This window comes from Humulus lupulus, chromosome 4 (genome assembly GCF_963169125.1).
Source record: "Humulus lupulus chromosome 4, drHumLupu1.1, whole genome shotgun sequence".
NCBI classification, from domain to species: Eukaryota; Viridiplantae; Streptophyta; class Magnoliopsida; order Rosales; family Cannabaceae; genus Humulus; species Humulus lupulus.
The window spans coordinates 88,558,495-88,583,277 of NC_084796.1; the positions used below are offsets into that span (position 1 = coordinate 88,558,495).

Below are 24,783 nucleotides of genomic sequence, written 5' to 3' on the forward strand. Positions count from 1 at the left end.
TTGAAACAAACCACGGGATGTGGCCTCGCCTAGAGACATCCGCGCCTCAAGGACGGACCTCAGGGCGTGGCCTCACTCGGAGACATCCACGTCTGGCTGGACCACATCACTCGGAGTTTTACACTCCGAGGAGCTCTACGCAAGCTGTACGAAACCTCATTAACGCTCGAGGAGCTTAATTACTCCTCTAAAAATGGCACGTGTCCAACGGTGAAAACACGGACAACAATTTTATTCACATCATTTTAATATTATATCTTTAATGATTTTATTAATTAAAATAATAAAAAAGAAAAAAAAATATTAATTAATTTGGAGAAAAAAATAGGGAAAAGTGTATAAAAATATTTAAAGATGTTTTAAACTTTGTTCTTCGTATAGAGCAAGGTGATGCAAAATGAACAGTGGGTTTAAAGCATCTGTTAGAAGTATTTTTTATGCTTGATTCTTCAAATTTTGAAGAAAATGCCATGGGATGCTCTTCGAAACATAAACCTTCTGCTAATAATAATCATCATGACAATATGTAATAATAAGTGACGAAAAATGTTCATATTTGTAATTCGGATTTCATTTTAAGGGAAAAAAAGAAAATGAAAAAAGATTTATTAAAATAAATAAAAAGTTTAATTTATTTTTATTAGGCGGAAAATCATGATCAAGCGATCACACTACCCAGTGATATGGGACTGACAATATAGGAAGGCTCTCACACCGACTCAGTGACTCGTCTTGACTCACTCCCAACATTTTCAGAAATTGAACTAAGAAGAAGGGAGATAGAGATAAATAATGTGGCAGAGGATCAAGAAGAAAAAGATTTGTGGTGGTGAGTTTCCTAATTACGGAGCAATCTTCATGTCCAATCGCACTACATTGCACGAGTGCCTATAATCCAACCTCTTTGGACTCCCTTCTTCTCATTCCCATTTCGTCAAGCAAGTTCGGTCCGGAATGATTCTCTTTCTTTTCGAAAACGAGGAGAGAAAACTCCATGGCGTTTTTCAGGCCAGCACCGTTGGTGACATTAATATTGTTACTCACGCATATGAGTCTTCTGGAAAGCGGTATCCAACTCAGGCAAACGTGTGTGTGTTTTTTTCCAAGTTTCTTGCTCTATTCTTGAACCTTGAATGATTACTGTATTTTCTTGTTATGGGTCAATTAGTTCTCAAATTATACATATTATTCAAGAAAAAGATTAAAGAAGATGTTATTGTGTTGTAATCGTCTGGTTATACTAAGAATCTCATGCGTTTGAATGTTATTATGACTTAGGTTAGGTGTATCAGAATTTGGGATTGTTATTCGCTTGCTGAATCTGAGTTTCGTTATGCCATTGAGGATAACTACTATGACACTAACAAGTTCGCTTTTTATATAATCCTTTTCATTTGTATCACAGTCACAACAATCACCTGAAATTTGGTATTCATGTTCAATTTGTACATTTTCATGGTTGATGAATGTTAGATCAACTAAACGGCAAAGCGAAAATCAGACACAGAAAGAGTAAAGATAAACAAGAACACATCTAGTATTAGAGAAGATTAGCTTCTCTTAGACAATGAGATGTGATCATGAGAGCTTGCACTTTGTAATGTGAGTGTTATATTATAACAAAGATACCTCAAGCTGCAGTCATAGGATTTCAGTTTTTAGCCTTCATAACTGACAATGTTGATCCTTGACCAAATCCAAGAGCCGCGTATACATTTACACTGAAAAAACCAGATAGCTACATTATTGTTTTTACATCAGGTTGGAGTTTAATACTTAGAATGCAGGTCAGGAGGCTTCTACAGTTGCTTAATTCTAAAAGAGTAGATGTGGGCAGAAGAAAAAGGCTGCGGGATTATCAATTTGAAAATGGAGAAGTGGAAAATGAAAGGTTCGCAATCCATAAGACATTATCTTCTGGGATATCTGTTGTAATGTGCAATGAATCAGAAAGCAGTCCATTGGATTATACTGCCAAGTATTGTGGTTCCAGGTCTTCCAATGTGTCAGGACATAATGGCAACTCTGGTGGATGTAAAGTTGATAGTACTGATATTGGTTCAGGAATTGGAACTATAATATCTGAGGAGGTACCAAAAAGCTTAGAAGACACTTCAAAAGATGTTGGTACTGACAATCTTGGAGATTTTATACCTTTGACATCCCCGGACAATTCTTAGTGTGAGGTGGACTGTGTCAAGAATGACCAAACAGAGTGTGTCTTCTCATAAACTGATTTTCCCTCGGATGCTTTTGAACTATGAGGATTTAGGAAAGAAGAATGTAGATGTCGAGTTTGCTGCACCAAGGCTAGATGGATTGCTATCAGATGCTTTGCCTTGCCCTTCACCAAGGTCAAGTGATTGCCAGTCAAATGAGGGAATTCACAATTCATTGGAAGTTAATACTTTGAATTCTGGTGCTCAAGAAAGAAGATCTAGTGTGTTTTATCGTTTGAACTTTGGTTCAAAGGATATTAGACAAGATAAGGCTGCAAGTAGAGGTCAGCATAAGTTGGGCAGAAATGTTATGTTCCAAAGGGCTAGATGAGATTTGCAGCTGAGCAATAAGAGGAGAAACACTAATTCCCTACATGAGAAGACAACCAAGGAAGCTGAATTTATTAAAAGAGAAGTAGAAGATATTAGTGAAAGTAAATTATTACATCCTGAACATGCTGGAGGAGAAGAAACAGAGAGGAGAAGATAACAGCGTACAAGACATCATGGACTCATTGTTGCAGAGGCATAACTCATGGAAGAAATTCAAGGCCAATAAATAATTTCGTTAAACAAAGAGTTTATGGTGTGGATTCTGCGGTCTGGAAGAATGTCTCTACATGATTGTTTTGGGCTTTTTAATGAGACTGGAAAAGTTGGTTTATTTATAGTATGAGACTTTGACAATCTTATGGAGGTAATACTAGTGTTTGCAATGGTAGACCTAAGTATAGTGTTGCTTTGGAATTAGAAATGCAACTTTATTTACAATGGTATAGTTGATTATGAAAAACTAGGTTTAGTTTTGTACTTTTACAAGCTTTTTAAGTGTAATAGATGTCTGCAATGGTAGAATTACACATTGGTGCTGCTCTGGAATGTATTTTATGCTTAGTTTCACGGGAAGTTTAACTTTGACAAGTTTTTGAAGTGTAACAAATATTTACAATGAACTATGTATTGTGTTGCTCTCGAATGTAAATATGCAAATAGTAGAATTACACAATTAGAGGTGATTTTCTAGCTTGGCTTTTTTACATAACATGCATAATACTTCGACATTTGCTTTTCTCTCTATACCTCTTCTATTTTAAAAAAAATAACACAAAATATTCTATTGAGTTACGTTTTATCAATCAATACAAAATGAAAATTTTACATAAAGTGCCAAAAATGACACAATTTTAACATATTTACTGCCGCGCGACAATTTTTACTATTCACTTTTTTGTTTGTTTATACGGTACATTAAGTTTACATAATACAATTATACTACGTTGTTTAATCCGTGTACTTTGTAATGATTAATTGTATTTTTTTAAAAATTTTAAATTTCAACCTAACACTCTTCTCACTTTACTTCTACACTTTTCTATCTATTCATTCTTTTTTTTAACACGTTCACACTTTAGACTCTTCATTTTTTTTCCTTAAAAACTTGTGCTGCTTTATTGGTTGTACTACATATTTGATCATTATCTTCTTTTATTGTTTTTTTTATTTGTTTGGGTTGCTTTTCATTAAAAGAAAAAAAAAGTGTCAGTGGAATGATTTATTTATTTATATATATTTTCTATAACACTTATTCATAAAAGTCGGATGTAGATCTTTTGGTCATTCTTGCATTGAAAATGCCAAAAGTTCACATTTTTATCTCCTTTTCTCTTTTATTGAACCTCCAAAAATTCATAAATGCCCATGTAGATATCATCTCTCAAGGAAAACTAGTTGATTCCAAAAAAAAAATCATAAACATGAATAGGCTTCAAGGAAGCACAAGAGCTAATGCAAGCAAAACTAATTTTTATTTTCTGATATGTTGTTAGACAGTTGTTTATGTATGATTGTTGTGTGATTTCTTATTTTCTTTTCTGTTGCTGGACTGTTGTTGTTCTAGTGTTACTTATCTTGATCTGGGTTTTATGACTTAATGAGTTTTTCTCTAGATCTTTAATGGTTATGTTGATCTTTAGTTGTTTATAAGTTGTTTTGTTGATGCTTTCATCTTTTGATTTATTTTTGTTATCGTTGTTGCATTTAATTTGATTTATTTTGTTACTTTTCAGTATTCTTATTGTTTTCGTGTTGATCTCATGCTGATGATTCATTTTATGTTTTTTTTTTGTTGCTCAAGTCTTGTTTTAGGATTTATGTTGAGTTGTTTGATCATTTCTCTAACGTTTTGATAGTGTTGTCACATATTTCAGTTTCGGCAACACTGTCGCAACACCAAAACAACGCAATATATACTATTAAAAAAAAAAAACTATGATCAACACAAAGCAACATAAACTCTCTCTCTCTCTCTCTCTCTCGTTCTCTCCATCTCTTTCTTTCATTATTTTTTCTTCTTATTCTTCTTCAAATTTTCACAGAGACCGTTGTTGACTTGATGTTGATTTTGTGCTGATCTTGCGTTGTCTACTTGTCTGTGCAGGTTGTATGCTAGGATCATTGACAACAACGTCAACACAACATGCCAACAACCCGAAAGCAACAATGTTTTAGATTTTACTGTTGCTGCTGTCAGATCCAGATCGCCGGTAGCTATGGTTTTTTGATGTTGTTGCTTTCTCAGATCGAGATTGGGTTGTAGTTGTGATTTTTTTTTTTCAGATTGAGTTCTCTTGTCGTTTTGGTGTTGCTTTTCAGATCTAGATCATCTGTAGTTCGGGTACTGTTTCAAATCGAAATGCTCTGTAGTTTTGTTATTGTTTCAGGTCGAGTTTGGTTGTTATTTGAAATCGAAATCATCATGGGTCACCTGAGAGAGGTCTGGTCTATGGTTTTGCTATTGTTTGATGTTGAGTTTGGATGTTGGTTAAGGCGAATTATGGGTGCCGCCTGAGAGAGGACAGGTTGCAGCCTGCGAGAGAGAGAAAGAGCAAGTAGTATTTTTGTAATTTTGAAGTTTTGTTCTGTACAAATGTAAAAAAACTTGTGCTACAGTAAAAATGATATTTTTTATTACTTTTTTGTTATTTCATAAAAAAAATCTCATATAAAATAGTGCTTTTTTTATTGACTATTGTTATTGTTACAAAGTGTATCGAGTAAGAAAAAAGCGATTTTACTTTTATTAAAAATGACTTGAACCAATAACAATAGCCAGACCTGGTATTTATAGACCAAGGCTAGATAAAAAGAATCAAGAAAAGAATAAAAATCTAAACTAACTCCCTAACAAATATAACATAACCTAATAACAGAGGATAACAATTACAACACAAATAATCTAACAAAAGGACATAAGATATAAAACTAATCCTAATAGCCTTCCCTCAAGATTGACTGTGTATGTCATGCACAATCATCTTAGAGATATGAGATGAAAGAGTTGTAGAGGGAAAAGGCTTGGTGAAGGCATCAACTAGCTGGTGTTGGCTTCTAACAGAGATTAAACAAATTGAGGAAGCCTTGATTTTGTCCCTGATGAAATGGCAGTCCAATTCGATATTTTTGGTGCGCTCATGAAATGTTGGGTTGTTGGCAATATGCACAGCTGAAGAGTTGTCATAGTAAATTAAAGCAGGAGTTGTTTGAGGGATGTGGAAAACTTGCAATAAATATTGTAACCATGTAATTTCACTAGATGTGGCACCCAAGGCGTGATATTCAACTTTTGCATAACTTTTAGAAGTGGTTGGTTGTTTCTTAGAGCGCCAAGAAACAAGACAATCACCAAGAAAAATGCATAAACCTATTTTGGATCGACAAGAGATTGGACATTGAGCCCAATCCGAATCAGAGAAACCCCGAAGTCTGAGAGAAAGTCCTTGTCATGGCTTCCCTTTTAAGTACCTAAGGAGATGGTGCACTACCTGTAAGTGTGGTGTACGAAGAGTAGAAACGAATTGACTTAGGCAATGGACAGCGAATGTAACAACCCGAATTTGCAAATCGGGCTTAGGGCCTTGATTAGTGTGCCTAGAGGGCAATAAGTGATTTAATATGCTTATATGTGGATTTATGTGAATATATGATAATTATGCATGTTTAGTTGAGTTAAATGTGCTTGTGGGCCCCGTCTGGATATTAGGGGTATAAATGTGATAAATGTTATATATATGTGATATGTCTGCGCAGCACGATCCGAGACAGTCCTGGGGAGCGGTTAGCCAGAGAGTCACAACGGGGTTGAGATTCCGACTCGTGGCGATTCAAGGGGTAGTTCGGGTTTTAGATGTGTTATGAGGTTATCGGGATATGAAAATAAATATTCGGAGATATATTTGAGGATAGAATGTCTAGGAGGGAATATTGGGGAAATTTACCATTTTTCCCTCGGGGACGTTTTGGTACCCCGAGCCTTGAGGTAACCACATAGACATAAGTTGAATAAAGCAAACCTTAGAATTATACAGAACACTTAAGGAACCGACTCATTCTTTCTCTCTAAGCAAGTGGATATCTTCTCTTTGGAGGCTTAAGGAGAACTTGGAAGTATTTGCTAGAAACTAGAAGGATTTCAGCTGAGAAATCTTGGGAGCTTCGATGTAACGCCCTGGTTACCCCAGAACAGTTACGGTGAACCGGAAATTTGACTCGCTACCCGAGTCCTTTGGTTAAAAACGTGATCTAGGTACAATAAAAAGGAAAGGGTACATTTCATTAAGTAAATAAACTGCTCATGAGCCTTTTAAAATGTTTACAAGTAGTTTGTAATACAAAAGAGTCGCTACAGTTTCAAATTTACAATCCCTGCCGGCCTAAGCGGCAAAAATAGGGTAAACCCCTAGTCCCTCTGAGAACTCCTTGACCGTGGAGGTCAAGCGGCCCTGTATGTACACAACGTCGCCCAAGCTCTCCACTCAAGGCTGGTTAAGCTTCTCCTTTCCTTTACCTGCACCACATAGCACCCATGAGCCAAGGCCCAGCAAGAAAACACTATAAGACATGATATAATATCAACAACGATCATAATAACCATTCAAGACTATCAGTCCAAACAAATAGGTGACATTAGCCAAAAGTCACAATAATGAGCATCGCTCCCTCTAGCCATGTGACGATAGGGTCACCAGGGCTTAACTGATAAGTGATTCCTTTATAAGTTTGATCAGGACAGGTGTATGGTGATTAGTCACCAACATAACCTTCCTCACGACTCTAGAGTCGAAACTATGGACAACGTCCCTTAGCCATGTGACAAACAGTCACCAGGGTCATATACCTTGGCTATATTCATCTGGTCGTAGACCAGGCAAGCGCTTATAAGTTCTTCGACCTTAGAGTCGGTCAAGCATTAATGCTATAGAGCCATTCAATGCGTGATTCTCGACTTTAGAGTCGGTCCCTGACTAATCAGTGTCTTAAACAGGTAATTAATGTTCACTAGCATTTAATATGCAATCCACGTCCACATATATTAACCAACATGCTCCAATATCAAACCATGCATGTCATATATCTATACAGGGTGCAACTGTATTCATACACCATTTTCTTACCTCTGGTTCGAGTGAGAATTATTATATGAACGACCCTTGAGAACGATCAACCTTGAGATTCCTTAGCGGTTACCTAATCATAACCAATTAGAAACCATTATTAAAGTAAATCAATGAATGGTTCACAATCTAAACCACACTCCCGGGACCAATCCCACACTCCCGGGACCAATCCCCTACTCTCGGAACTCTCAAACTACTCAAAAGGGCCAAAGGAACCAACCCCCGAGCCTTAGAAACCATCCCGAGCCCTGAAAACAACACATCCTGAAACTGACCTAGCGCCTAGGCGCCACCCACCAGCGCTGGGGCGCTGCCCCAGAAACAGAGAGGGCCGCTCTCTGCCCTGAATAGCGCTGGGGCGCTAGGACTGGCGCTAGGGCGCCAGCTTCATACCAGCAGCTGCACTGAAACTCCCTCCTTGCGATTCCTCTTGAAACCAACCTTCCAAACACATCCCAAACCTTACCAAAACATCCAATTCAACCCCTAAACCTCATCTACATCACCTCCTCACCAAAACCCAATCAAACATACACAAAAACTCCCCTTGATTCCAACTTTCTACAACAAAATCATGAACTAGCAATCAAAAGAGAAAACAGAGCATACATGGATACTAGTGGCTAAAAGTTTACCTCAAGTTCAGGTTATGGTGCTCTTCAATAGTGGAACACTCTCCCAAAGTATCAAGGCTTAGCTCCCAAGCTCAAATCCTCAACAAGTTCACAAAATCTCACAAGGAAGATGAGGGAGAGAGAAGGTACGGGAAGAGAAGGTGATGTCTCTGTTTTTACTCTGTTTATTCTACGACCTTCTACAGCCACTTAAGTCACATATATAACCCAAGCAAAATGACCTAAATGCCCCTAGGTCATTTAAAGCTTCTAAAGTCTCCCCAAGGGTAAAATCGTTATCTTTCACTTATTTCGTTAATCATAATTAACGCTCTCCAACTCCCGCTAATCTCAATATTCTCAAACACCAATAATTCATACCCCGTTACCCTTTAACTCCCGGCAACGTTCTAATCGTCAATATCACCCCGAGACTCATCCCGAGCCTCGTACTTAATCCCGTTATGACTAAACCGCTACTTTAATATTTAAAGATCGTCTCATGCCGAATAGCTCGAACAAATCCACATTATAATGTGGCCTTAACAATATATCATTGACATGCAAACAAGTATTCAATCATACCCTCAACGGGCCAAATTACCAAAATACCCCTGTAAACAGATGTGGACTCACATGCATGCATTTAATACCATATTATAGTATAATCCTCATAAACATGCATAAACACATTTAATGGCATAATTAAATAGTTATGGCCCTCCCGGCCTACTAATCCAACCATTAACCATAATAGGGAATCCGGGGCATTACATTGGAGCTTGAGGATTAAGGATCAACTTCAGAGTTTGAACTCAGCAAAGGTAAGCTCTAGTTATGGGGATTGTGTTTGGATTTCAGCTGTGTTTTTGGGTTATGCATGTGGGTAGAACTTGATCTGCTTTTGGGTGTGTTAGTTGAGTTTTGGAGCAAGTTTTAATGAGGTTTTGATGTTGATATTGAGGTGGAATGTATGTGTTAAATATCTGGGTTTGTTAGATAAGTTTTGAGTGAGTTGGCTTAAAGAAAATGCAGGGAAGAAGATGGAAAATTCTGGGTTGGAGGTGAGGGCCGCAGCCCTAGGATAGGCGCGCCGCGGCTCGTGTGCGCGCGCGGCCGTGTGTGGCCGAGGAGTTCATGCGCGTCGCGGCGCTTGGTGCGCGCGCCGCGGCCCGTGTGTGTTGCAGGGGTGAGCTAGCCTCTGTTTTGAGGCTACCCGCGGCGCTTGAGGGTGGGGCCGCGGCTCTTAGTGCTAGTCTGCATTTTTAAGGGAGTTTAGGCTTGGGAATTCAATGGTTAAGGCTTAGGATGGATTTTATCACCCGGATTGATAGAATTCAAGGTCCCGGAGGTTAGGGTTATGGCTCAAAGTTACTTGTTGGATTAGAACTTGATAGATGGATATTGATAATGTGTTGTGACTAGGGTTTCAGCGAGGCTCAAGTTAGAGGACTGTGCTCGGGACATCGATGCTCGGAGAGCTCGGGACTCAGGTAAGAAGACCCTTGTTCCCATAGAGCTTGTTTGCAGGGCTGAGCCCAATGTGTTTGAATAGAACTGGTATCCAGGGCTGAGCCCATTGTGTTTGAACTGCGGGGTGTAGCCCTTTAACTGAATTTGTTAGAATTCTGTATTTACTTGCTATGCTATGAATGCTATTTATGTGAATGTTCGGCAAGAGCCAGAAATGGTGAAGGCCGAGCCGGAAATGGTGAAGGCCGAGGGCGGCTGGGGCCGAGAACGGCAAAGGGGGCCGAGAACGGCGTTAGGCACGTTGAGTGCAAGGCCGAGAACGGCAAGGGGCCGGGAGCAGCGTTGAGCACGTGGAGTGCGAGTTGCCAGGGCGAGTCCCTAAAAAGGATACCTGGGATATCCTCACAGCGTGGTCCGCAAACCCAGGGCTTGGTAAATGCCTGGGACAGCTAGGCCGTATGTGTTTAGCCCTTTGGTGGCATGTTTATATGCCTGTTTTATGTGTTGCATATGTAATCTGTTTGTGGGTTTTCTTGCTGGGCTTCGGCTCACAGATGCTCTGTGGTGCAGGTAAGGGTAAAGAGAAGGTCAGCCAACCATGAGTATAGTAGGCGTGAGGCGGCGTGTACATGTTTGGCCAGCCTGGCTGCCACAGCCAGAGGATTTTGGGAGATGGTTGTAAATAAACTTAGATTTTGTCGTTTAGTCGACTTGATTCGATTTATATGATGTAAATGTTTCTAAACTGTACTTTGGGATCCCAGGTGTCAAACTTTTATGATTTTCAATAAAATGGAATTAATTTTAAAGTTTTCCCTCTGTTTATGGCTTAATTACACTATTTGACCTAAAACCTCGATTAGCGAGTTGAAAGCACGTTTTTAAACTCACTTAGTAACGACTCTAAGGAAGTAGGGCGTTACAACGACGGTGATGTCAGGACGGGACAAAGTGAGGTAGAGCAGTCTTCCAATGAGGCGTCTATATGGAGAAGCATAAGGAAGAGGTTCTCCAGAAGTGGCATTTACTTTTTATTGCGAGGGACCATTGGGGTAGCAACAGGTTTGCATCCTAAATACCTTGTGTCTTGAAGAAGCTGCAAGGTGTATTTTCTTTGAGAAAGAAATAGGCCAGGGGAAGATCTAGCTATTTCAAAACCCAGAAAATACTTGAGCTGGCCGAGAGCCTTGAGCTTGAACTAAGCATGAAGGGACTATTGAAGAAGTTGAAGATGATATAGTGTTCGACCAGTAATTATTATGCCATCCACGTACACTAATAAAGCAATGAAGGAGTCTCATTTGCCTTTGGTGAAAAGTGTGTAATCAGCCTGACATTGGTTGAATCCATCTTTAATAAGAGCTTCAGACAGCTTTGTGTACCATTGACGAAGTCCCTAAAGTGATTTTTGCAATTTGCAAACAAGAGGGGGACCTGTAGAAACATGAGAATTAGTCAGTAAGCCTTGAGGTAATTTCATGTATATCTCTTCATTGAGGTCACCCTTTAGAAATACATTATTAATATCTGATTGTAATGTATGCCATTTCTTAATTGATGAAATATCTAAAAAAAGCTTTAGTGTAACCATCTTGGCTAGGGGGGAGAAAGTATCAAAAAAATCAAGGCCTTCTTGTTGAGAATAGCCTTTAGCCACTAAACGAGCTTTGTAACTCTCAATAGTGCCATCACTTGTGTATTTGATTTTGTAGATCCATCTACATCCAATAGCTTTCTTGTGTGGTGGTAGTGTAGTGAGAATCCAAGTATTATTGTTTTGCAAAGCTTGAAGTTCATTTTTCATAGCTTGAACCCAATTATTATCCTCGGCTGCATCTTTGTAAGTAGTTGGTTCACTATGTGTTGTGACTACAAAAACAAAATTCATGTGAGAATTTGATAATTTAGAATATGAGATATATTTATGTATTGGATAAGGATTTGTGGGTATAATGTGAGTGGAAGAGTTGCACTTAAAATCCCTCAGGTAAGCTAGAGGATGGGTCTATCTAGTTGATCTTCAAATAGGTGGTTGAGCTACTGTTCTTGCTGGTATGGTCGAGGCAGCAGTAGTATCGATAGGTTGAGGGGTTTGAAAAACCAGTTCATTGTTAATAGGAGAAGAATCTTGTGGACTAGAAATGTTAGTAGCAGTATTATCTTGAATAGGAGTGGGTGAAATGAAATAATCATGCACATTTGTGTGAGAAATAGATGATGAAAGTAGCACTATATTAGGAAAAGGATCATGAATGACAAGGGCCACATTAAGAGTGGTAAAAGGAAAAATACTTTCATGAAAGACAACATTTCGAGAAATTAAAAATATTTTTGTGTTTATATCATAAATTTTGTAACCTTTAATGCAAGGAGGATATCCAATAAAAATGCAAGTTTTGGCTCTTAGCTGAAACTTAGTTCTATGTGCAACTAATGTAGAAGCAAAAGCTAAACACCCAAAGGATCTAAAATGACTATAATCAGGTACCTCATTGTGTAAACATTCATATGGGGAAATGTTATGTAAATTTGGAGTGGGGGTTGTATTAATGATGTAAGTGGCAGATAAAACACAATCAGACCAGAATGCAATAGGTGCATGGGATTGAAAGAAAAGAGCTCGGGCAACATTCAGCAAATGCTGATGTTTTCGTTCAACCACAACATTTTTCTGTTGTGTTTCAACACACAAAATTGGTGCAAAATACCTTTTTGAGCAAATAATTCAATAAATTTTAATTCATGTGCATTATCAGACCTGAAGTATTTTATTTTTGCTTGAAATTGAGTCTCAATCATAGTTAGAAATCTAGTGAGAACATCAAATTTATGGTGTAAAAGGTAAATCCATGTAAACCGAGACTTATCATCAACAAGAGTGAGAAAGAATCTATGGTTAGAATGAGAAGGGGTATGGTGGGCACCCAAAATATCGCAATGAATAAGATCACAAAAATTGGCAGCAAACTTGGATTTATTATTAAATGGAAGCTTTCTTTGCTTGGCTTTTGGACAAATATAACAAGTATTATTAGTGTGCAATTGACTGGTATTACATTTCAAAATACTGATGAGACTATCTAAACATGTAGAGGAAAGATGGCCAAGCCTGCAATGCCAAGTCTCTGCACTAACCGAATTGATGTAAAAAATTGGATGAGTCATGTCCAAAACATACAAGCCTTGGTGGGAACTACCCTTGCCAATCATCCTCTTAGTGATTGTTTCCTGAATATAGAAAAAATCAGAACAAAAAGAAACAAATTTTTTTTGAGAGGTAGTCAAATTACTTCCGAAAATAATATTGTAGTTAAACGTAGGATCAAATAAAACCTCAGTAAGAATCAAATCATTATGAATAACAACAGTGCCACTTTGATGAACAAAAATGGATGAGTTATCAAGTAATATCAATTTTGTAGGTTGAATTTTTGTAAATGATTGAAAAAGCAAGGAATTAGCACATATATGCCTAGTAGCCCCGGAGTCTAAAATCCAAAAATTATTAGATGACAGGCCTTTAGTAGAGGTGGAGAGAATTATACCTGCGACATCATTAGAGGATGAAGAGGGTGTGTTAGAGGAGACCATACTCAAGTGTTGTGTAGCAAGGAGATTGAGAAGCTGTTGGTACTGAGTTGGGTTTAGTTGGGGCAGGAAGGTTGTATTGTCACCATTAGATAGGTTAGAAGGAGGTTGTGAGCTGGGTTGATCACTGGCTTGAACCTGATTTGTTGAAGCTAATGTGGGCTGTCGATTTTTGTTGTATCTTGGAGGGTACTCATGAATTTTGTAGAATTTGTCTATGGTGTGGCCATGAATGCTACAATGAGTACAAAATGGTCTATTTTTCTTGAGAGGTTACGATTTAGATTGGGTAGAATATGATTTTGGAGGGGTTCGTTTAGAATTAGAGAAAGCAAAAGCCATATTTGGGTTTGTGATAGAATTAGGTTGAGAAGATGCGATGGTACCAACACCTCTTTGGTGTTCTTCTTAGGTGACTAGATTAAAAACACGACTTAAAGAAGGTAGGGGGTCCATGAGCAAGATGGTGTCGCGGACTTGAGAGTAAGACTCTTTCAGTCCCATGAGGAAGGACATGGTGTACTCCATGTTATAATGGTTTTGAAGGGCCTTGACTCCTCCACAAGTGCAAGTGTTGCACGTACATGTTGGTTTGTAATTAGACAACTCTTCCCAAAGAGTTTTAAGTTTGGTATAGTAGCTGCTGACTGATTGAAGATCCTATCTCAAATTCATTAGTTCACACTTGAGATTAAAGATGTGAGGACCATTCTTCTGTTGAAATCTAGTCTGTAGATCTTTCCAAATCTCAGAGGCTGATTCATCATACAATATACCGACATAAATTTCTTTAGAGACAGAATTTAAAATCCAAGAATCCACAATATTGTTGTTTCTAATCCATGCATTGTATAAAAGAGAATCAGATGGAGAGGGTTTAGAGATAGAACCATCAAGAAAGCCCAATTTATTTTTGACACAGATGGAGAGCTTCATGGCGCGGCACCAAGAAGTATAATTTTCTTGGCCAGTGAGGAGCTGTGACACCATAACATTGTCAGGATTTTCGACATGATGCAAGTAATAGGGATCCAAGGGGTCATCAATGGCTGTTCAAGCACTTGATGTAGAAATCGCAGGGAGGGTTCCAGAGGAACGTTGCTGTTGAGACCCCAGTGTCGAAGGAGTGGAATCATCTTCTTACCAGGTGGAGTAGACATCTCTGGTAGAGAGAAACAGAGGTGGCGAAAGGAAGAAGATCACCGAAGATTGGGGAAGAAGGCACCGCTATGCCGGAGAAGAAAATCACGGGGAGCAGAAGAAAAAAGATCGAAGGAATAACAAAGTGTATCGAGTAAGAAGAAAAATCTCTGATACCATGTTATAAAGTGTATCGAGTAAGAAGAAAGCGATTTTACTTTTATTAAAAATGACTTGAACCAATAACAATAGGCACACCTGATATTTATAGGCCAAGACCAAATACAAAGAATCAAGAAAAGAATAAAATATAAACTAACTCCCTCACAAATATAACATAACCTAATAATAGAGGATAACAATTACAACATAAATAGACCTAAGATATAAAAATAAAATATAAAACTAATCCTAATAGTTATTATTATTTGTTTTTGAAATACTTTTTTAATGTATTTAGAAGATTTTTTAATAATACATTCTTTTATTACAAAAATATGGCCACCCAAATATATACCTTACATATACTAAACAAATAACACATATCCACTCACATATCTTGTATATAACAAAACTGTAAAAAAGATATACATATTTTTAAAAGAATCGTGAAAAAATTATTTCTTTGATGAAAAATTGAACTGGATGTAAATCTATATTTATATATATGGGGCACTCTTAATAGTTACTACCAATGGATGATTACTTACTATTAATCATTGGATTAAGATTAATGATCCATATTTATAATTATTAATTGATATTTATAAAAATAAATTTTGGCTTTTTCAAACTTTTGGAAGAGCTGCCTGATGACATAACAGTCACATATTTATTAGATCAAGAATAAAAAAAATCATATTTAATATTCGTTCTCTATTCTTTCTTCATTCTTGATTTATTCATTTTATCCATTCCATGAGAATTTTTTTTTTTTGGAATTAATGAGAATAATTAATGTGACCATTATCTTTCCAACTAATATTTATTCCCTAATTAATCTAAAAAATTCGAAATTATTGATTTTATATATTTTATTTATTTATTTATTTTCATCAAAAACTTGTTTAGTGATTTATGGTAACCATCCATGGGTAATAACCATTCAGAAATCTTTCATATATATATATATATAGATATATATATATATAAAGAAGAGCATCAAGAAGATGATGTGGCACTCTAAAATCTCTTCAAGTCACTCTATCTATTTTCTCCTTTAATTTTATTTTTTTATTCATTTTATAGATTATAATAATAATAATAAATGTGATTTTTTAAATTTAAATGAGATATTTATAAGATATTATTATTTATATAGATAAATATCTCTTTGTAAATGTATATATATTCTAAACATTCTCTATTAATCTCATATTTTCATCTACTCTAATTTTTTTTTCTCTTCTTCTCTCTAAATTCTTTCAATTTCAATTCATATCTCCAAATTTGATTGATTTACATATTAATGATAACACAATCCTCTCGGGTATTTATTCAATTATTAATGTTTGTCAATCTTTAAAGTTTTTATTTTAAATTATTGATCTTGATATTCTAACGTCTTCATCTTATTTTTCTATCATGTTTTAGATGTTATCGGGTGTTTATGTTAAGATTGTTGGAGATGGTTGGGAAAAAAGAGACATAAGAGTTTTAACAAATTAGTAAGTATAAGTTAATCAATAAATCTTCAAATAGATTCTGTAGCATCATTAATCGAAAGATTTTCCACCATCTCCAATGGTGTGGAAGCTATTGCGAGTTCTAATATATTTATATTTTATTTAATTACTATTATTATTTAAAATGAATAAAAAATAATAAAATTGATATAACCATCTTATTTTTTATCTGCTTATTTGTGGTTAATTAATTTACTATTATTATTTTAAATTTAAATAAGATATTAATTTTTTTATTTATAATAATATGTTCATATCTATTTTTGTAGACTTTTTTTTTAAATTAAAGATATTTTATAAAAAATATCTTTTTGTATATGAATATAAATTTAAACTTAAATAATTATTTTTTAAAATTAATTAAATATTATTCTCGATGGATATTATTAAATATATTGTTACTATTATTATTATTATATGTGAAGTTTTGGTATAATTATGATACAAAACACTATAATCTCTCTCAATAATCCTTCATGTTGTTCGAAAGAGATACGAGTAAATAGAATGGAAAAAATCTAAATTTACCATCCCATCAAAGTATGGTGCTACATAGAGAAATTCAATACATGTATAAGTATTGTAATATCTTTTGGTAATAATAGTATATAATAACTCATCACACCTGCCAACTTCTAAAACTAACAAGTATGTATAATGTCACTGATCAATAACATATTCACACATTTAGGAAGTTACCATAAAAATGTAAACAATAATCATGTCTAGAAATCTAATTAATCAAATCTAAATGAAGTAAACGGTCTTTGTGCATAAATGAACTTAAAAATAGAAAGCAAAAAACCCTTAAAACCCGGCTTTATAGAATTAAGCTAATCAAGTTTCATTTGTTCCTAAGCTCAAATAATCAACAAATCAAAATCTAGGATACTGTCATTGCCTTGACAATAATGTGATAAGCCAATTGAAGTAATTTTATTTGGCAAAAACATAAATAATACCTATAAAGTTCGTCGTTAGATATATTTTAAATAACAATGTCAAAATTAGAAAATGTGACATTTTTTTAAAAATAAAATGAGAATTCAAGTCAAAATCTCTAATATATTTCTAATATTTTTGTTTTTGTTTTTTATTTATGATTATTAAATAATTAAAAACAAAATATAAAAAATCATCAATAACGACAATGCCTCTTTCGTAACTTTTTTTTAAAAATATTTATTAATAACTAATTTTCTAATAAATATTATAGTAAATCAACCATATATAAATTCATATTTATCTTAAAGATTTTTCAATTCATGATAATCTTTTTATTGTTTCATATTTCAAATTCAAAATTTAAAATATCTTAATTTATTTATAAATAACTAATTTTTTTAATAATATTTTTAATTATTATATATAATTGACATTTATTTCAAAATTTTCCATATGTATTTATCTTTTTATTGTTTTTACATTTCAAATTTAAAATAAAATTATTTTTCTTAATATTTAAATAAAATATTTAGAAATAACTATTTTTTAATAATTATAATAATAAACGAATCATATATAAATTGACATTTATATTCAAGATTTATTATTTTGATATTTCAAATTTAAAACCAAAATATCTTAACAATTAAAAATATCAACATGTATATACGTAATATTAATTTGATTAAGAAAATTATTAATTAAATTAATAAAAATATCTATTTAAAAAAAAGAATGATTGTGCAAAATGTCATGATTTATAATTTTTCTACCCTAAAAATATAAATATCATAAAGATTTTATATAATAAACAAAAAAATAACTCAAAGCGTATAAAATAATACTAATATTAAATAAAAACACACGTACAATAAGTAGTTTGAATTTTACTTTTTGCACTTTAATTATTCAGAATTTCTCGAAAACATCTAAGAGACTTGTTACATAATGAACATTATCATGAAAAAAAAAGTTACGGTTAAGACGCCCTTACGTATCTATATAAGAAGCATGTTATACAGGTAGGGTGAAGATGAATCCCTTACATACAATCTCCCAAAAAATATTTAAAAATATATTTTTTTTAGTCATTACGAAAAAAACTGCGCGAAGCGCGACTATATTTTCTATTTTCTCTATAAAATATTTCATTTTTTGTTTTGACAAACTATAAAATATTTCACTGAGTTCAATTTTGAAATTCCGTTTTTAGTAATTACTAAATTAATTAAACCATGTGAATTAATTAAAGTGCGGAATGGTAATTAACTGTTTACACAGATAGCAGTTCTGTCGGGACAAAATCTGAACTTGTCACGATAGAATCTGAACACAATAAATAGACACTGCAAAACAATAAAGAACACACCAAATTTTTACAAGGTTCGGAAACCCTTTCGGATAACCTGCTCCTTGGAGCCACGCCCAGAGAACAAACCAATTAGTAAAGAAACAATGTGTACAAATGCATTGACTTAAACAATGTAAGACTCCTCTTAAACTATTGTCGCAATCTTGTTGTACTCTTCTCTACGAATCTGATTTGATGAAACGCTGATTCTCTTGAACTCCCTTCAAAGAATAGCGAGTGCACACTTCCTCTCGAAGTGAGGCTTAGATAGAATCCTCTCTCGAAGATCCTTATGAACACGTTCACAATAGACACTATCTGTTTACATTGGACTAGATAGATATCAACAAGTACACTCATCACTCTCACAAAGATTAAGGTGAACAAACTTAATCTCTACAAATAAAGACACTCTTCAAAATAACATAATGTTTACAAATATTCAAAATGGAAGAGATGAAATTTCCAAAGGCCTTGGAAAGATATTTATAGGCAGGGAAATCGTCCAAGGCCATCATTTTCTAGTATCTTTGAAATCAATTTGCGAATTCCTTTGATTTAGGAAATCAGTCAGCCAGATGAATTCTGTGTCGACGGAAAAGGAAACTGATGAGTCAGCAACGTAATCAGTTTTATCTGCCAGAATGAACATGGTCATTTCTTTTGAGAATGTTCATTATCGACACCTCCTTTATTCCAGAATAAACATAATCCCACATAATCCCTGAAAATAATCTCAAGATATTTGCAAAATATATTTTTACCAAAAATTGATTATTTGTGATAAATAAGACAACAAATATATTCACACTTAAAGATATTTTCACATTACAAAATCAGCTGAAAATATTGATAATTAATCCGAAAATCAATATGGATATATGCTACTAATTTTCTTTAAACATTTTAAAATATTTTCTCTAAATTAAAGTTTAGCCAAAAAAAGATTTTACAATCTCCCCCTTTGGCAACTTGATAGACAAAAACATTTTAAGAGTTTATTTTGAAAGATTCTGCACAGACAAACAGGTTAGAGCAAATAGTAATGGAATTACTCCCCCTGTGAAAAGCATCTCAAATGTAACAAGGATCACAAACATAAAATAAGATAAACCGATCAAAATGAACCTTCTTACTCCCCCTTGTTGTCTAGCAATAAGCCAAAGGAGTAACAAAAACAAAAGAAAAGACACTAAACAACGTTCTTTTACAATTTATTTAAACCAAAAAAAAGCAAAACAAAATAAAACCCAATGGACTCATTTGGAAGGACCCGCAGCAAAGTGAGACATCATGGTCGAGAGACAACTCTTGAGACTGAAAACTTCTATCTGAATAGATTCCAAAGTGGCCTTGACACTAGCGAGTTCAGTAGTGACAGAATCAACATCGCCAGCCTTGAGAGCAATCCCTTTAGTTGCCTTTACTGATGAGGGTTCCTTCTTGAGTTTGTAGTCTGCACCGGCAGTGGGAGGTGTCAAGATTTCATATTCCAATCGAAGAGACTTTTGAGAGTCAAGTAACTTGTAGATCAAATGAGGAAACACTAAATATTGGCCTTTCTTTTTGGCTTTTCCTAAGGCAGCGATCTGATAAAAAATGAGAGTGGCAAGATCAACTTGGAGACCAGTCCCGACTTTGTACAGAAAGAAAGCCGTGTTAAAAGTAATGGTGGAGGTATGAGTGGTGGGAATCCAGTTGTTGGTGGCAAATTTGTGAAGCACAGCATAGTAATGAGTAAGATCTGTCACTTTGAGTACCGAAAGAGGTTCCCAAACCATATTTTGTCCCACCAATTCAGATAACATTGTATCTTTGTTGAATTCCACAGCAACATTGTCAACAGTAGGGGCAAATTGAGAACCTTGGCAATTTCAGCAGCACTAAACAAATACCAATGCCCCCGAACATAAACTTGACCAAATATAAAAGACTTGCTATCAAACAGATCATCATTGAGATTAGCATAGAATTCTTGAACAACTCGAGGAAAAAAACCATCCAACCCAGTTAAAGAACCTAACCACCCCCGATCCTCAATATTCTTAATGACCCCAAACACTCTATGGGCAGAAAAAGAAAAAAATTTCTCACTGATAAAATCACGATGCACATAATGCTTCATATTTTTCTCATTGTCATTGAAACAGAAATTCAAAGAGTGAGCCTTAAAGGATGAACCTGGAGAGACTTTGGGACCCACAGGAGACGTAGTGCGAATCTCTGGAATTTTCACAGATTTCTTGCCCTTTGGAGAAACAAGAGGGTCCTCTGATGGGTCAGACTCGGCTTCTGAGGCAACATTTTCATCAAGAGAGGGATCTTCTTCAAGGGGATCATCATCAGAGGGAACACAATCCGTAGATGGGTCAGATTCAGAAGAGGAACAAGGAGGAGGAATTTTCTTTACCTTTGACTGAAACTTGGAACGTGGAGTGGAACCCACGAGAGACAAGGCCTTTAGAGTGGAATCAGAAGGATAAGACCCTTTGGACCGAGGAGATTTTCGAGAAGATGAGACCTGGAACCATCCTTTGCTTTTCTTCCTGGGTGCAAGCACATCAGAGGATTCTGAGGAGTCAGAATGGGTTTTGGCCGAATCTCCGTCATGCTCAGAGACAACATCTGAGGGAGAAGCTCGACCTCTTTTGGAGGACCCAGGAACTAAGGCAAGTGGAGCTGCCAAAGAAGGAGGTCCAGACGGAACTTTGGGGGCTTCTAGGATAGGAAAGGCCACGACTTTGCTTGTGGTGATGGAACTGTCAATGAGGCTGGGTTGAGACAAGGTACTCTTTCGATCCTTTTTCTTGGTGAGAGATGGAGATGCAGTCAACGAGCCAGCCACTTCCTTGATAGACCGAGAGCCACTTCCTCTGGTTCTCACCATGATTGCACGAGAATGAGAGAAAACTGTCAAGGAGAAAAAAGAACCAGAAAAAAAAATGAAGGATGGAGACGGTTGAGATATTGGGCCCAAGGATATCCGAATATAAAGAAAGGAAAAGATAGGGATTTGATCTTTTATTCCTTTATTTGAGAATTAACTGGAATAAACACTTTTGGAAATTACATACTAATATCCCAACAATAACTGCCAACAATTGTTCACGACACAAAATTGGGAAACAAGCCAAAAAGGAAACTTTTGATCTTAATAAAATATGAGATAAAGAAAAAAAACAAACATGATACAACATACCCTTTTTGACACACTCAGATTCGATTTCCCTTAGAAAATATATATATTATTATTATTTATTTATTTTTTGATTAAGTAATATATATAACCAAATGTACCAAAAAATATCCCATTTTTTATTAGTGCTCAAAGTCTTCGTGCCCTTGCATGTGGAGAAAGAAATAATCATTATTTCAAAACAAATTTTTACAATAAGGTTAGAAAATATATTTAATATAAATCATGCTTTTATTTTTCAAAATAAAATATCACAAAACATTTACTCCTGTCACAAAAAATATTTTACTCAAATCAATCAGTGTGTATGAGACTTACAAATTTTGTCCAACAGTATATCTTAAGCATTTGTGTGTGATTGTGAAAGCAGAGATCATTGCCGTGTATGGAAATTTTAGCCTTTTTCAGGGACATTTCCCTATGTGGCAATTTTTAGCTTTTTTCTCAATGAGTACCCAAATTAGACGCTTTCACACTACACTGAAGGCTGTATTTAACAGTGGTAGAGTATCTTCTACATAATTATTAGTTACATAGTTCCAACTTACTCAAAGTTAGCAATTTACACAACAGTGTAGGTAGCTCTATTCTAAGATGGAGCTTGAAATACTTTTCAAGGATCAAATGCTCATACACAAAAAAACACAGATTGATTTGAAAGAATATTAATTGGAGGGACTATTTATTTTGATTTTGATTTTTTTTTTTAAAAAGCATGAGCATGAAATATATTAACTATAATTTCTAACCTGAAGTAAAAATATATTTTGACATAATGATTGAAACTTTTTCGGTGAGCAAGGACAAGAAGACATCACACAACTTTTTTCAAGCACAGGGATAAGGTACAACATAAAACAAATTAATTGGGACATACCCCCAAGGATTTCCTGAGAGAATCAAACCTGACTGTATCAAGGGCTTTTGTAAAAATATCTGCAATCTGTTTGTCAGTCTCAATATATTCTAAGATCAAAGTTTTATTTTCAACGAGTTCCCTAATAAAATGATGACGAATGTCAATGTGTTTAGTGCGAGAGTGTTGAACAGGATTTTTTGAGATATTAATAGCACTAGTGTTATCACAGAAAATAGTCAAGGTTTTAAGATCAAACCCATAATCTGTCATCATTTGTTTCATCCACAATAATTGCGTACAACAGCTTCCTGCAGCTATGTACTCGGCCTCAGCAGTTGACAGGGAGATTGAATTTTGTTTCTTGCTATGCCAAGAAACCAGATTGTTTCCCAGATAAAAACATCCACCACTTGTACTTTTTCGGTCATCTGCATTGCCTGCCCAATCATCATCACTAAAACAAACAAGGTTAGAGTTTGTTTCCTTTGAGTACCAAATTCCATATTCCCGAGTACCATTCACATAACGAATGATTCGCTTTACAGCTGTCACATGTGATTCCATAGGATCCCCTTGATATTGAGCACATACCCCTACACTGTAGCTAATATCAGGATGACTAGCTGTGAGATACAGAAGACTTCCAATCATGCTTCTGTACAGAGTTGGATCTACTTTAACACCATTTTCATCCTTGGTTAGTTTGACTGTGGTTCCCATTGGTGTTTTGGCATGTTTAGCAGACTCCATCCCAAATTTCTTGACCAGATTTTTTGCATATTTACTTTGAGAAATGAAGGTTCAATCTTCTGACTGTTTGACTTGCAGACCGAGAAAATAGGTTAACTCACCTACCATGCTCATTTCAAACTCATCCGTCATTTGTTTGACAAATTCCTGCACTAAAGTGTTAGAAGTAGAGCCAAAAACAATATCATCAACATAGATTTGAGCAATAACAATATCAGAATCAACATTTTTTATGAAAAGAGTTTTATCGACTCCTCCTCTTTTATATCCATTCAAAACAAGGAATTGAGTCAATCTTTCATACCAAGCTCTAGGAGCCTGTTTTAGACCATAGAGAGCTTTTTTAAGTTGAAAAACATGATTAGGATTATGTGGATCTTCAAACCCTTTTGGTTGTTCAACAAATGCTTCCTCATTCAAAATTCCATTTAAAAATGCAAATTTAACATCCATTTGAAATAATTTGAATCCAACAACACATGCAACAACCAATAGCAATCTTATTGACTCAAGTCTTGCGACAGGGGCAAAAGTTTCATCGAAATCCACTCCTTCAATTTGAGTATACCCCTGAGCAACTAGCCTAGCTTTATTTCTTATTATTGTACCAAATTAATCGGTTTTATTTTTGAAGATCCATTTGGTACCGATAACATTTGTATGATTTGGTCTAGGAACAAGAGTCCATACCTCATTTCTTGTGAATTGTTACAACTCTTCTTGCATTGCTTTTATCCATGACTCATCATTCAAGGCTTCTTTCACATTTTTTGGTTCAAAGCTGGATGTAAAGCAAACGAATTGAACCAAATTCACATACATTTTTCTTGTTACCATGCTTTCTTCAATATCACCAAGAATGAGATCTGAAGGATGATTCTTTTTAATTCTGGCAGAAGTTTCTCTCTGTATTGAATCTGTGATGATTTCTTGCCCTTCCTTTGTTGATCGATCAGATGATGTTGGAACAGATTCAGCTTCTGTTGCAACAGATTCGGTATGAGAGGGCACAACATCACCTATTGTCACTGCAGGAGATTCTGTCTGAGAGGTTTCGACAATACACCTATCAATTTCTTCTTCATTGGAATATTCAGGAAAATCTTTTAAATCATCAACAACAACATTGGATGATTCCATAACAGTTTGAGTTCTCATGTTATAAACACGATAAGCTCTACTATTCATAGAATATCCAAGAAACACTCCTATATCACTTTTTGAATCAAATTTTCCAATATTCTCACGATCTCTAAGAATATAACATATACATCCAAAAACATGAAAATAACTTACATTGGGATTTTTACCTTTCCAAATTTTGTAGGGAGTTTTGAAAGTACCTGGCCTAAGAAATACTCGATTGATTGTGTAGCAAGCAGTGAATATTGCTTCTGCCCACAATCGTTTGGAGAGTTTCTTACTGTTCAGCATTACTCTGGCCATCTCCTGCAAGGTTCTATTTTTTCTCTCAACAACCCCATTTTGTTCAGGAGTCTTGGGAGCTGAG

General features: G+C 35.2%; 1 protein-coding gene across 2 annotated transcripts; it reads left to right on the plus strand.

The window, feature by feature from the left end:
• The first annotated feature begins 571 nt into the window (after window positions 1-571).
• On the plus strand, window positions 572-3,235 carry LOC133830617 (uncharacterized). 2 transcript variants are annotated; one of them, XM_062260636.1, is made up of 2 exons: window positions 572-1,086; window positions 1,788-3,235. In XM_062260636.1, exons 1-2 carry the CDS (start codon window positions 955-957, stop codon window positions 2,178-2,180), a joined length of 525 nt encoding a protein of 174 aa, XP_062116620.1. In that variant the 5' UTR covers window positions 572-954; the 3' UTR covers window positions 2,181-3,235. The 2 variants fall into 2 exon arrangements, with proteins under 2 accessions (XP_062116620.1, XP_062116621.1); XM_062260637.1 differs by having other exon boundaries at window positions 574-1,080.
• Window positions 3,236-24,783: the final 21,548 nt, after the last annotated feature.